General features: G+C 32.0%; 2 protein-coding genes across 2 annotated transcripts; both read left to right on the top strand.

Annotated features, from left to right (window-relative positions):
• Window positions 1-5,018: 5,018 nt before the first annotated feature.
• On the top strand, window positions 5,019-9,196 carry Tsp_11981 (putative C2 domain protein). Its single transcript, XM_003371322.1, is given in 18 exon segments — window positions 5,019-5,025; window positions 5,627-5,747; window positions 5,802-5,994; window positions 6,078-6,148; window positions 6,224-6,490; window positions 6,558-6,870; window positions 6,941-7,092; window positions 7,412-7,526; window positions 7,613-7,652; window positions 7,718-7,759; window positions 7,773-7,874; window positions 7,938-8,044; window positions 8,134-8,292; window positions 8,418-8,463; window positions 8,557-8,669; window positions 8,879-8,894; window positions 8,956-9,035; window positions 9,122-9,196. The coding sequence occupies 18 exon segments, from the start codon at window positions 5,019-5,021 to the stop codon at window positions 9,194-9,196; spliced, it is 2,019 nt and encodes a 672-aa protein (XP_003371370.1).
• A 63-nt stretch (window positions 9,197-9,259) lies between these two features.
• On the top strand, window positions 9,260-10,392 carry Tsp_11982 (conserved hypothetical protein). Its single transcript, XM_003371321.1, has 2 exons — window positions 9,260-9,413; window positions 10,022-10,392. Exons 1-2 carry the CDS (start codon window positions 9,260-9,262, stop codon window positions 10,390-10,392), a joined length of 525 nt encoding a protein of 174 aa, XP_003371369.1.
• The last annotated feature ends 5,003 nt before the right edge of the window (window positions 10,393-15,395 follow it).

Genomic DNA, 15,395 nt, shown 5'->3' with positions numbered 1-15,395 from the left:
TTTGACCAGACGATATGGTGTTTGAGAAGTGAGAGATTGGTTTGTCAAAAATTTACTCGTACTGCTGATGGTTTGTGATTTGGTTAGATACGCACGATCGACACGGTATACTTTGCACTAGGAATGCAGAACGTCAAAGAGATTTTAGGTTGGACGTTCACTTGTTGCCTTAGGCTTTCTTGCTGCCTAGTTTATATGCGTGTAGATGGACAGAGGGGGCTTGGCTGTAAAAGACCACAGGGGGTGTTCACCTTTTCCCGTCATTGTGGATCACAAAACGACACCCTCTGTCACGCCTTCTACATTCTGAGGCATTCTATGCTGACAACCCTACCAACTAACTGACAATCACAATGCAACACCGTAATATAATCATGCACATTATATATATATATACATGTCGTAGATTTCAATTTGCACACTTTTCACTAGGCTGAAGAAAGTTTTAACATTTCAATACTTTTTTTATTCCACTAATAACTATTGTTATGTTTGAATAAGTTCAACAAGATAAGTTGCAATTTTTATTATAAATAATATCGAAATTATATTGAAACAATTTTACTGTTCCTTTCTTTTCTTTTCTTCTCAATTCTATCATTCTATATATATCATCATTTATATGCTTTGTATAGTAATAAAATTACTCCAACGCGGCCAATAATTATTAATAATAAAAGTATCGCGATTATGCAAAAATACGTCGCTTCTTATCAACGCTTACGGCTCTATTAGAATTGGCCGGTCCTGTTGAGAGCATTTGGTGCACCTGAAAAATTTCCATTATCAATCATTGTAAAAGGTTTTCCACTAGGAAGAATCGAATTTCCTGGCATGTGTCTATTTTCTATTTGAGCTGAACTTCTTTTTGCCGCATTCCTTGGACTTGGTTTTGACGTTCCTATGCAGAGCTGCCATTCAAAATTTGCCTATTTTATCAAATCGAGCGGAAATCAGTTTTGAAATTAAATTTCAAAAATAATATATGAACAAAAAATGGGAAAGTTATTCATTTCACACTAAACAAAATGAAAATTATAAATGCAATCAAAAAAAAAAACAACAACAAATCTTTTCTCCTCTTTTCTTCAAGACATGTTATTGCAGAACTCGCAAAATGGAAGCTTTTGCAAATGGATTGTTTTGGACTTGATTGACGCTTTTCAAATTATTTTTAAATTTTTTTCGCTACAAAGTATCTCCAAGCGAAATCAAAAGTCCAACACTTCGGAGCCGGGTCCTACGGTATACATGTGTTTACGTTTAGTTGATCAGTTGGTACGGTCTGTTGAAATTGTACTTTTTACTCACTTTTCCCTTATTGTTTACAAAATTACATTGCAACTTTCAATTGATGCTATCTATTATTCAAAATGGCAAAAACTGGTTGTTTTGATTTATTTCAACTTTACACCAAGCATATTATTATCCAAAAAGAAATAATAATCAAATAATTATTATCCAAAGAGAAATACACAAAAATATATTCTGTTGATGTAAATTATTACTGTAATTGTGTTCACCGGATATCGAGATATGAAAAGATTCGATATTTGTGGGATAGAAACATAAAATTAGATTTGTTTGTGTTAGCTATGATTGAAGCATGTCTTAATAAAGTGCCAACAAAGGAGAAGGTGACTTTGACCGATGGTCAACTGATGGTGCGCATTTGTTCTTTTCAACCACATCCCATCAAAAATTCTTGAAAGCGACCAGGGGAAATGGGAGTGGAGCAAGCGGCGCGCGATGGAAAATTTCTCAGCAGAAACATACAACCGAGTAATTTTAGTGGAATATGTGTTTTCTTGAAACTGGCAAAAGCAGAGAAGCCAAAAAGCATATTATCAACAATATTTGACGGGATAAATTTTTGCAGCTCAATTATACATATATATGTATATATAATGAGCGTTTGTTCTACTCGATGACTCGGCAGTTTTCTTTGAAATTTCGAAACATGCCTGCAACAACTGCGCCGCAGTTTTCCAAATAATTGAACACCACCAATGCTGCTGCTTTTGCGGTGTTTCAATTTTAAATTTACCAGCGGCTTATTCACCGTTAGCTGTCAAAAATTATTACTAATGAGATGCTGTGGGTTTTTTTAACGTGCCCGTACGCATAATGTGTACACACACATTTCCTGAGCCGAATGTTCCACACTAATCATAATTAAAATCTCTGTTCCAATTTGTAACATTGGAATTGGATCAAAAATAGCTTCATCTAGAGTTGAATGTTTTTATTTTTATTTTTTTTTTATTTTTTGAAAAACAGCTTTTGATTCATTTGATTTATAACTGCCATTTTGTAACTTTTGCCTAATAGTATCAATATTTGGTTTATTGCAAAAATTACTACTGTACATATAGAGATATTGCTTGGAACTTTTTGAAAATTTCAACTTTTCACATGTATATTTAAGTGAAAAATAAGCACATCTTCTATTCCATGTATTATTATTATTATTATTATGTAAAATTGTTTACAAGTAGAGCTGAGAAAGCAAAATCAGTTCCATCTATTTTCTTTTTTTTTCTCTAATTTGTCGTTTCATCCATCGTTCAACTGAGCTAGTTAGCTGATCGACCCGAGAAAGTTATATTATAATTAGTTAGCTGCTATTTTTCACACCGCGGCTTCAATAACATCTGGCTTCAATAGCATCTACGTAGCGATATTTTTTCCCATCTCGTGCAGAAGATTGCTGTTGAAGAAGAAGATTTAAACTATAAACAGGATGTTGAAAAGGTTCTGTTGCTTGCTCATCATTGCTATGCTATTGTTAATCGTAGTAGTACAGGACCGTTTCTTTTCTGCTTATGCAAATAAGTTGCGTGAACAGCGATCAGAAATGATCAATTTCACTTTTTCAATTATAACCATACACCCATTTGCACACAATCTGACATCACACTTTGCTACGTATTGTCGATCATTTGATATGGAAATCGAAAGCAATTATGCAAATTTATGCAGCACGTCACGAATAACGTCACTGTTTGCCGAGCATTGAAATGAAATGTTCGAATGTGACGAACAAGTTAAAGCAGCTTTTTCTCATTTTCTCTAAAATAACATTCCATTGTATACATTTGTGTGTGTATGCATATGATAAATGCAACCGTTTATTAGATTAAACAATCGGTGTTGTACAAATGGAATACAGCAAACCGGGTACAACGTAAAATGCTTGATTTTTACATTTTGTTAACACCTATTATTACCACTGACATTGATTTCTAGAGGCAATTTCGTGTGACCCGCATCTGTCAGTATATTTAAAGTGATCTGGAATTTGTACTTTATTTTCCATCCGACGTACTTCAACGCACACGGTGCAACAAATGGGAGGGGGGTATTTATCATCAACTGTTCACTGACACATGAATTATTGCATCTGTATTTAATTAATGTAATTTAATATACGGAAAACTTTCATCATCATCGTTTGACACATTTATGTATTCAATTCAAACAACGTGACATCACTTTGCCGACTGAATTCATTAGCATACAGTATAAGCTGAAATTGTTCAACACTGCCAACAAGCCAGCTAATTATGCAGGAAATTAGCATATGAATGTTGTTGTTGTTGCTAGTGGTGGTGGTAATCATTGAGAAATGATGTGAGTGAAATTTCACTGCGCCAACAACTTTCAATAAACAATATCAACAATTTCGTTACATTTTATAATAATTGGATTAATTAATTGATTGATTCGAATTCACGTCCACAAGATTTGAACAAACGCATCAGATGCTTTTGCTTTTTCACAACGAACCAACTGTTTTGGTTGGCTTTTATTTTTCAATTATCCGCCGTCGTCATTGATGAATATTAGCCAAAGGGTGCAGTTTGTCAATGATTTGGATCTTGATCATAATGTTGCAATTTTCCCCAAAAACCCCATTTCAAATATAAATATTATAATTAAATGTTGACGCAGTTGCTTGTTTGTTTGTTTATTTCATCAACACATTGTGGTCGTCACATGATGATCATTTGTAACAATAATTTCTGTCCATTGAAAACAGCTTTACATACATGCATATAATAGTATATATTTTGTTTTTGGCTTTCTTGTGAATTATATTTTGTTAATTTATGAAAATCAAGTTTACAAGAGCAAAATGAAGCGGGTCGTTTGACAATGATTAATTTGTTTAGCAAAAGTACGCGTCGTTTTAGTCTAAATCATGAAGATGTTCATATGCGGGGGCGTTTATTGATATCGTTGTCATTGATGAAATTTAGCGACAAGTCAGATTTGCATAGAAATATGAATTTTTCCAAATAACAAACAGGATGATGATGTTGTTTTGCTGCAAGTGCAATTAGAAATATTGCATTCCAGAAGTTGGTGGAAACGTGGGCCAGAATTGTGCGTAGAAAGAAAATCCGAAGCTTACGCTAAAGTCACGTTGCACTGAAAATTAATGATAATAATAATAATAATAATAATAAACATCTGAGTAATTTAAGTAAAAAAATGTTGACGTCTTTAATTGGAAAGTGAAAAAAAATCAAATTCTGTAAATTCTTCTTTGAAATAAATACCATGGAAATAATGATAATAATTATTATTATTAATTTGCAAATCTGTTACGCTAATTGCCGTTGCGTTTCAATTATAAAAATGTCTTTCTTCAATACTGGGATTTTGAAATATAATGCTCTTATCAGTAATTATTGTAATCTGAATTCTCGAGCATCAGAAATTCATAACAACGAAGAAAATATCTTTGAACGCTTTGAAAAATTGAAAACATCTTTTGTTCGCGAATAACGAAGATATCTTAGAAAATTATACTCTTTTTTCATTATTTGCTTATTTGATTTTTATTTATTCGACTGCCGAGTGAAATACAAATTTTTGCAATTATGAATGGCATAAATTTTGATATTTTGCGTTTCATATTGATCAACACCACCGACATGCTATGCATTTTACATCACTTTATTCGTAATGCTAATTGAAATGCACAATACAGTATGACGGTAAAAAAACAAATGTACAGTAATTTAAAAATACACTTTTTTTGATTGTTCAAACTTGTTTTTTCCTTTATATCAATTCAAAATATTATTCATGGATCAGTTGAAAAGTGTATTACAATAATAAGAATGTGAAGATTTATCTGTTTGTCTTATCATAGCTTGGCACAGTTTTATGATGACGTCACAATTGAAGAAGCACAGATTTTCAAATTATTTCATCTTCATTTTGATTAAAATGAAAAATGACAAAATTAAAATTATGTTATTTTTGGAAGTAAAAAAAAGATGTTTTTTTATTACAGTAATCAACTATCATTACAAATGAATAGAATTGATAATTTTTTTACAAATATTGCTATAGATTGAACATTGAAGAAAATGAAATGAAATAATTATCAACAGCTAATGGTATTATCAATTTGATTAGTATTATTATTAAAGAAAAAGTGGTATCGCTTTTTTTGCATTGCATAGCATACACTGTATTAAAGGCGGGAAAATGTGAGACAAAACCAGTTTTGAATTTACATTCTTTTTTCCAGTCAAAACATTTTTTGTTGATGTTTTGTCTGGTTTTACTTTTTCTTCTCAAATATTGACAATAATTATTTGATTTTTAGTCGAAGCTAAAAATTTGTCCCTTCGTCAGGGAAATTCTGCTATGGATCATTTTGTTTGCTGTGTAATTAAATTGGATTCAGAAGAAATTTTCCGCTCCTCAACTACTGCCAAAACGACAAAGTAATGCTCAATATTCGATCAACATGCTAAATGTTAATTATGTAAATTTTTTAGTCCATTTTTTGGCGACGATTTTCACTTTGAAGTGCAGAAAAAATTTCGACTGTTATCCTTTTATCTGTTCGACCACTACCCTGGTCGAGTGGCGAGACCGTTGGGTCGAATCACTTTCTGCAAAGATGACATTTTCCGCTATTCTGGAGTGGAACGTTGGTTTCCGTTGAAGCCAATTAGCCGACACTCGGATGTCATTGTAAAGCACCATTTTTGCACATAAAACACAGCGCAATTTATATGGCTGTATTTGTGTTTTTTTTAATTTTATTTTAGGGTAAAGTATGTCTCGAGCTGTCGTACGAATACACGAAAGACAGTAAACTTGCGAAACGTTTGAAAGTTAGGTACAATACTTTTTGCGAATGCGACAATTTTTGTCATACTGTACTGAACTTGACGGATGTATTGTAACACTTCAGGCTGCTCGACTTTTGCGATCTGTCCTTGCCTGTATCCAGACCAGGGGAACTGTATGCATTGGTGCATCTGCAGCGAGATGATGAGCAACTTTTCACAGATACGAAAAAGTTACGCGTTCGTCGTCTATCTCCGGAAAGCTATTCTTCGGCTGAAGCAGTGTACGTGGACTTGCCGAGCGGATGTTTTGCTAAGCAAACGACAATTACCGACGAGACGAATTTTTCCACAGATCCACATCCTACGACAAGTGGTTCGACGATTCTCAGGTAGATTTAATTTTTTTTTTAAATAATTAATCCAATTCATGTGGAAAATTTGATTCACTTGATTCAGGGTGAGCCTTTGGCATGACATGCCTCGTTCATTTTCGACTTTCTTTCATGGTGAAGTGCGGGTCCCGTTGACTGGTGGCGGCGGACGTCATTTTGACTTGTCTAATATTGCGTGGTATTATTTGAAACCACGATCAAAGCCTTCTGAACGTGACCGTTCCGCCAAACGTAATCCAAGCATTAATGCTAATTTTGATGATCCGGGTGACTTGTGTGCTTTGAAGCTGCGAATCAGATACAACGTCGACCATATTTTACCTTCACCTTATTATAATGAATTGTGGCGATTGTTGCTTGATTCGTTGAGTTGTAAGGTTAGCTAAAGCCGGACAAGCGTGAAAGCTGAGAATATTCCATTTACAATTGTTTTCGTTTTTACTGCAGCCTTTTCGTGCAAGTGCTTTATCTCTGCTGTCCTGTTTGCCGAAGACTGAAGTGGATAATATTGTTTTACCAGTTGTCCGTATATTTTTGCATTCCAATCAAGTGAAAGCACTGATTCAGACTCAATGTATTGAAGAAATTTCCCAATGCCAGTAAGCAAAACAACAAATATTTCATTCAAATATCTTATCTTATTTTTATTAGTGAACAATTATTCGCATAATTTTCAAACTAGAGCTTTTGGCCCAGAAATGTAGTAGTGATTGATAAAATTTCACCCAAACTCTTTAATAGTCGGCATAAAATTTAGATTCAAGAGAATTAATTGAAAAAATTTGCGATGATTTTGAAATGTATTTTGTTGTTTTTATTGTTTTTAAATTGAGAAATTTTTATCCAAATTAATTTAAATAGAACCTCTTTGGAATTGATGTAAATTTTTTAATGTCAGTTTTTATGTGATTTTTTTAGAGATGTGAATACGCTGTTTCGTAGTTGTAGCTTTGCTACTCGGTGCGTATTTGAATTGATGAAGCTTGTTGGACATCAGTACTTGATTAGCACATTGAAACCGTGTCTTGATAAAGTGAGAAAGCGATTGAATTGAATTGATGGAAAAGAATTTTATTTTTTTTGTTCAAAATTTCTCTTCATGTATTATTATACTTATAGATTTATGCAGAAAGAAAGTGTTGTGAAGTTGATCCGGATCGTCTTCAGCCTGGACAAATGCTAGTTGATAATTTGGTATGCAAATTTTTTTAACTTTGATTTCAGTCTGCGCATGGACATCATTGCACACCCATTTAGAGAAACCTGGTCATTTATACAGAGTTAGTTTTGTCGAGAATTGTCGATTCCAATCACAGATGTCCACAGTTGCTTAAAGATGCTTTTAAAATTCTTCGAGAAGTTACGGCTTGCTTTTATCCAAGTATTTGATTATGCTTTTGCTTTTTTGATAAGTTGGAAGAGAAGATGCTTTTATTCATTGTAGACCGACTGGAAGTGCAATGGTTAGTGTTGAGTAGTTTTCTTATTATGCGATTTTTTGCTGCCGCTTTGTTGAATCCGAAAACGTTTGGACTTCGAAAAGATAATCCAGTAAGGAAATGAGCTCATTTGCATAATTTTGCTTAGTATATATATATAATGTTGCGTGTTGGATGAATGGAAACGTTTCTTTTTCACAGGATGCTACTGTAGCCAGAACATTAGCGTTGGTGTCGAAGACGATACAGCGTCTCAGCAATTTTGTCGTCTGTGGTCGAAAGTTGTCCGAGAAAGAAGCCTTCATGGTGCCTTTATGGGAGAGATTCGCTGATGAGCGTCATCGTTTAGCATTTATAAAGGTAAACTTTTACAATTTTAAGCTATATCCAAAGTGAATATATTGGAATTTTACAATTTATTTTTCAAAATGTAAATTATTAATTTAATTGTGCAAAATGTGAAGAAAAATTATTGTATATTTTAGTTTTTTGATCGAATATCATGCGTGAGTAGCGAAAGCTCAATGACGGGTGAAAGTGTTACTGTTCTGAAAGAAGGGTAGCTAACAGTGGTGGCGGCAGTTACAATTATCAGTTTTTTACAATAATTTGCATACTTTTCAGAGTGCTTTTCGAATACAAAGCCAACTCTGGCTGTTTGGGTAGAAGATGCTTGTCTAGTAAACCCCGCTATTGTTGCCTTACTGATAATGAATTCTACTGGTGCAAACACAAAGGTATGCGATTGCGCTTTCGTTGAATTTATAATTTTCCTAAAATTAGCAATTACTTTCTTCATCTTGTCAAATATTTAGCTGTTCTTTTTATTTGTTTAACCTTATCAACTAATCAAAGCGCATGGATTAGCATTATATTGGTTGTTTGAAAATGTTTTACAGTACAATTTTTTGCATAGTTTTATTCGAAATCTAATTTGCATTTCTAGGTCAATCGAGCAATCAGTTTTGGCTTTTGTGTAGAAAGGTTATAAATTTTACTAGAAATGAGCATTTTCACTTTTAGGTAGCGTCAGATTGGGCTTGTTGCATTTGTCTGATATTGTGCTTATACAAGCAATTGATGAAAAATCTCAGGGAAAGTTGGTAATGAGCAACATCAATTATAATTTGCTTTTTTTTAAATTTACTTTCTACATTGATATATATATATATATATATATATTTGTAAGGTTTTTGAAGTTGCAACGCCAAATGTTTCTGTAAAATTGGATGCTTCGCACAGTATGGAAATGGGAGAATGGTAAAATATAATTAATTGATTAATTACAGCACATTTTATGGGGGAAAATTATTGTTTTTTTTATAGGATGGCTGCATTGAAAAAAGCATGTCGAAGACAGCAGCTTGCATTGAAGCAAATCAACGATGCATGCCAGTATTATGAGATTGACATTGAGCAACAGTTGGAGAATATCCATTTGGCTTTTTTGCGTCATATCGAAACAGTTCGAGCGTGGAAAGGTGAGTCGTTGATTTGGTTTAAATTGAAAATTTTCATAAAATTCCTAAATTCAATGCTCATAATCAACTTTGAAATGATTTGAAATGTCTACAATTGTGGACGTCGTAAACGTTGTATACCCCTATCAATAGTGTGAATGATTTATTCTGAAATAGGAAGAATTAATATTGCCGATAATGTTTCGATTTTGTGATCACTTTCATTTCTTATCAATTGGATCAGAAATGGCAAGTGTAAATTGATTAAAGCAGCTTATGCCCACAGGAGTGCTTAGAATTTTTGAAGCTAGAATGCATTTTGCCAATAAATCTATTTTTCTATTTGAATGTAGAATTTGAGTTGCTGATTGATGTCACATAATGATCAGTTTGAATAATTTTTTCCAGATAACATTTTAAATAAATTATCTAGAAAAAAATATGATCAATCAGTACAAAATCAAAAGTAAAAAAAGAAGCTTTATTTCTCATAGAAAAATTACATTTGAATATTGAAATTTTGCAGTCGAATTTGTATACATTTTGTTTTACTGGGAAGAAATTCTAATAATACCATTATTACAGTGTGGGAATAATAATTTTCATATTTTATTAATTTTCATATTAAGAAGCTTCAAGTGGTAAAAGTGAAGACGAACGACAAGATGTTTACACGCTAACTGGATGCTCTGATGAAATATCTTCACAAGTTCTACACGACAGTATACAAGCAGTGCTCGCTTGTACGTACACTTTGGAGCAGGGTCATCGAGCTGCTCTGGTGAAATACCTGAGGCAGATGAAGTATGGTTCCAAAGATTTACCAATAGGCGACGACAACTATTTACTGCTGAGGTCTCGGATTCGTGAATACGCGTCCATTTCTTGGGCACCACTTTCCCAAGACGAAGATACAACATGCATTGGCCAGATGCCAAAAGCCGAAGAAAACCACACCCCGCCATCAACCGATTTCCAAAACATGCAGACGGTCATCTAAACCAAACCCCTACTCCACCGCTCTGGTGATATTTATTCGAAAAATTTTATTTCCATATTTTAGTTTTTTTAATTTTACTTTCTCTTTTTTTAAATATTCTATTTCATTTTTTTCTCACTTATTTTTTATTATTATCTTTTTATTATTTTTCTGGCCAATATCTCTCGGTGATAATGCCAAAGAATCTTATTTTTTTTAGTATTTATTTTGCTGAAATCACTACGACAATTGTGATGTATTCTCTTTCTCTTTCTCTCTCTGCTATTTTTATTTTGTCTTCATTGAACAGAAAGATACAATAAAGAGGAAGGTTTAATTTTTTTTTCGGCCGTATAAAATGACCATCCAAGCAGGCAATTTGTGCAAATTTCACTAATTATACTATTTACATCGAAATTATGTTTCTCTTGAATGACAAAACAATTCATTCACCAAATTGACAGCTTTTTATTCGTCTCAATTTATTTGAGATCAATTTTATAACTATAAAAAAAGAATATATATATATACATATATATCACGCATTATGTATTTATTTCAAACAACTTATTTTCATTCTACAATTCCAATCAGCATAATGGATTATGTGGTAATTGTTGATTGTCTGTCATTGATGCGAGAAATTGGAATTTTGAATTATATTTCAAAAAAAAAGAATTTACCGTCCACTATTGTAATTATGATGCAATAAAGAATTTGCACAACACAACTGACGTCAGTATTAATTTGATTTTCTGAATTCAAACAAAGATGCATGACATTTTCATATTTGTCTCAAGAGAGAAGAGAAATGGAATGAATATTTCAAAACAACTTTTATAATCGCTGTTTACAAAAAAAACTGTATGCAGTATTCAAATTATTCCATTTAAAATTTTTTGTCGAAAAAAAATAGACAAATTAGTTCATTGAAATTTATACGTGTAATTTTGAATTGTAAACTTTTATTTAAAACAAAAAACAATCTTACCGTTGAAAGAATATTATTCATTGGAATTATCAGTAATATACAGTAGTACGATGAACCATTTATTTAGGTTCAAATTGAAAATTTTACCATCAATCCGGTTTTACTGTAGGTGAAATAAAGTGTTCGTTGAAAAACCGGTTTTTAATTTACATTTTTTCCACTTCAAATTGAACATTCGTTGAAGAATATTTTGTCTAGATAGTGGCATTTGGTCGATGGGCAGATAAAAATTTTTTTCCAATTTTGACAATATCATTCTTCACACACACAAGGCACACTTCAACCAAGTTCATTTGATGTGCACGTTTGAAATCAATTTCCCCTTTGATAGAGCAGTGATTTTTCAACTTGTGAACATTTTCAACGGTATGCAATGTAAATTTGTCATTTTTTAATTTTATTAAAACATTCATATTATTTTTATTCATGCAAATTCATATTTAATAATAATTGTTGTTTTTCTTTTATAAATGTCGAACAATTAATAAAACTGTGTTTCTATTCTGAATAATTATTACTTTCCTGAACGGGGAAAAGTTCAATACTATTAAAGATGATTTGGCAAAGAAAACGTTATTCTTAATTAAATTTATTTTGAATTGAAACTGACAGCACTGGCATATGGGCCATTTAATTAAAAGAACCAACCATAAGTTTTGCCTGTCCACCATAAATGGGAATATAAATTTCACCACTTTGGCCCTAAATCTTGTAATTGGATAATATTTGCTTATTTATATAAATATATTATGATATTTTAAAAAGAATTTCATCCAAATAAAAATAAATATATTTATTTATTTAATTGCATAATTCTTTTCGGTTAACTTTATAATGAAATGTTTTAAAATGAATAAAATATTGAAATTTTACGTCGATTGCAAAAGATTAAATTTCCTGATAAAATAATAATAATAATAGATGTTTAATAAAAAGTAAATTTATTTAGATAATTTAAAATTTTATGTAGATTTGTGGCATGCAGAGTGGGGGCAGAAATGAACGCGTTATTATCGATCCGCTGCTGATTGTCCACGTGACATCATCGAAAGGGAGTCGAAGTTGGCTGAAATAATTTCGCATTGAATATTGATATCAAAGCAAGAGCCATAACCCGCCATCGCCGAGTTGCACTTTCATCGACTGATTGCTGCTTATAAATTTCAATCGAAATTTTATTATTATTATTATTATTCGACCTATTTGGAATAATTTCACTTTTCATATTACCATCAGTCAACCGACCGACTATCGTCGTACTCTCGTAATCTTTTTCACTTGTGAAAATTTCATCTGTCAAGTTGCATATTCAAGAAGAAAAGTGAAAAAAAGAAAATACATACTGTAAGTATTCCATTTTATATAGAACAATTTTATTCAAAAATAATTGTTGTCGGTTGAAGTCATTTTTCTCTCATAGGAATCTACTCGATCTGGAGATATGTTTTCTTTTCTTTTAACATATTTCACTTGTCCCATACATGGATTGGATCCAATCCATCCATTTTGGTGGATCAGTTTTGAATTCAATTATTAGCCGATTCATCATCGTGCTAATTATGTCTTAGCTGATTACCGAATTCCTATTAAACCGGTGGGCTTAACGTAATAAATTTGCTTGGTTTGGGTTGTCATCGACTTTTATTGGAATGTAGTTTTCTCGTACGAATGTAATGAATGAATCGTCCACAGCTTTACACTTTTACACTTGTACTACTTTGTTCTATTATTTTACAGTAAGACAAGGATAATTTGCTATTTTTTTATTATTTTTCAAATGATAAAAAATGAAGAAAAAGCAAATTAATGCGAAACTTTGTTTATCGGCTTCAGTTTAATACGTTTCAATAGACGCATATTGGGAAGACCGATTTTAGCTTTATCCGAGCTCAAGTTGTTTCGCATTGTCGATGTTTGAAAAATCGATTCGTTTGTGCTAAATTTGCGTACAATCTTCGTGACAATCGCTTGTTTTTGTCTTTCATTCAGGAGAGTAATTTTCACTGTCATGTTGGCATGATCAATTTTATAGTTGTCATTATGTTGTGATCATCATCATCTACAAGCGGGCATAGATGCGTTGGAAAGAATATCTTGTCCAGCATTAAAGGTATTGTTATTCACACCGAGAGATCAGTTTTATTATATTATAAATCATTCATTGCAAACACATAAATAGAATGCATATATTATATTTTATTTTATTATTTGTTCATAAGAATTATTTTTAAAATTCTAATTGTTGCTTTTTCTGCTTCAACTAACTATATTTGTTTTTGGTTTTTATTTGTTAAGAAAAAAGGAATAGAATAAAATTAATAGAAATTTATTGATTCTATCAAATTCAATCCATAACGGAGGAGGATATTTGATTTATAAATAATTTTAACTTTTCCATTGTTTCAACGTCAGCTTGTTAGTTGATATTCAATGGTGGTAAAGCGATTTCCTGTTCAACGTTATATGTATGTGCATATTATTTATTGTAATGGAACTTTTGTTGTTTTCGATAATCATCACTGACAAGAGAGTGCGTAATGAGAGAGAGAGACAGACAGATAGAAGCATTCTTCTATTCAAATCAAACGGAACAAATAAATCCATTGGATGTTGTTGTTGAAAGAATGAAAAATGTAAAAATCAACTTTTTCCATTAATGTTCGAATATCTTTTACAAAACAAATTTTCACGCATCATTTTTTTCCTACAATATATTGATAATTTTCAAAATTTTCCACGTATGAATATTTTTCATCAAACAAGCAATTTCTCTTTTGATTACTTGTCAAATCAGTGTTTTTGACTTTGAATAAATATACCGTAATAAGGTTTATCTGAATTGAGCACAATCGGATAATGAAAGTTGATGATAAGCATTTTCTATATTTACATAAGAAAGGGAGAGAGAGAGAATTGATTTTTATTATAATGAAAAATTCGTTTGTTGTGAAATATTAATTTTCTTTTAATTTATGCATGCAATTGTTTTCTTGTTGCTTGAGAGTCATGCTTGATAAATTTAAATGGTAAATCTTGCAGTTGTGGTGAATTTGGTAGATTTATGTTAATTTTATGTCGGGTCGAACGTTGAGCAGGTCATTTCGTGAGGGCAGGTGAATAGATATATAATCGACGTTTGCAATTTGAAATTGGAATACGAAAATTGATCAAAGTAACAAACATTGCTGCCTAGAAATTGTGATGTTTCAAAAGCGAGAAATAAACTAGAAAATTTGAATAAAGTATGGAAAATATTTAAAAAAGAAAAGCGAATTCAAAGCAGATGATGGTCGGGCTGAGCAGAAGAATGTGTATAGATCGATTTTTGTTACGTGATGTGATGAGAAGCTGTATTTTTGAAGCTTTTGCATTTTTGCGAGGATCGAAATGTGAAATGTTGTCGTGTGTTCATTCTGATGAGGAACCACATCAGTATAGTTGCTTGCATGAGAATTTTGTTCGATTCGGCATTCTGTATCTGTTCATTTCGATGCAAGCGTTAGCTTCTTCACTGAACCGTGCTGGGTCGACTGATCGATCGCTGATTGGTCGTACTGGCATGGATGCTTTCAACGCTTAGCTTCCTCTTCGGCTTGGCAATTTTTATCACATCCCACCCCCCATACACACACTACTCCATCACGTTTTGTAATATTTACATTCACTTGATATCATAGTCAATTTTATTATCTGTCGTGTTCATCAGCCCTGAATTAACACTGCAGATGCAATTTTACAGGTAAAAATTTCGTTTTGCAATTCAATTATTTTCAAATCAACAAAAATTAAATGACAATTTATGCAACCTATGTACTATGAATCGACTGGTGATTGCTTATTTCTTTCTTGCAAAATTCACTCGGCAACAAATCATTATTGCACAATGATTACTCAGCATTACAATTTGCTTTCATTTTTCCACTCAACATTCGAAATATTTTTTACAATTTTAATTATAATTCTATCATCATTAGCTATACAACTGATCTCACTCATTTTGCATATTCACATTGCACATGTTCTTTATTTGCAA

This window comes from Trichinella spiralis, assembly GCF_000181795.1.
Source record: "Trichinella spiralis strain ISS 195 chromosome Unknown Scfld9, whole genome shotgun sequence".
NCBI lineage: Eukaryota > Metazoa > Nematoda > Enoplea > Trichinellida > Trichinellidae > Trichinella > Trichinella spiralis.
The sequence above is the reverse complement of the archived record's forward strand: the minus strand, read 5'-3'. Positions and strand labels throughout refer to the sequence as shown.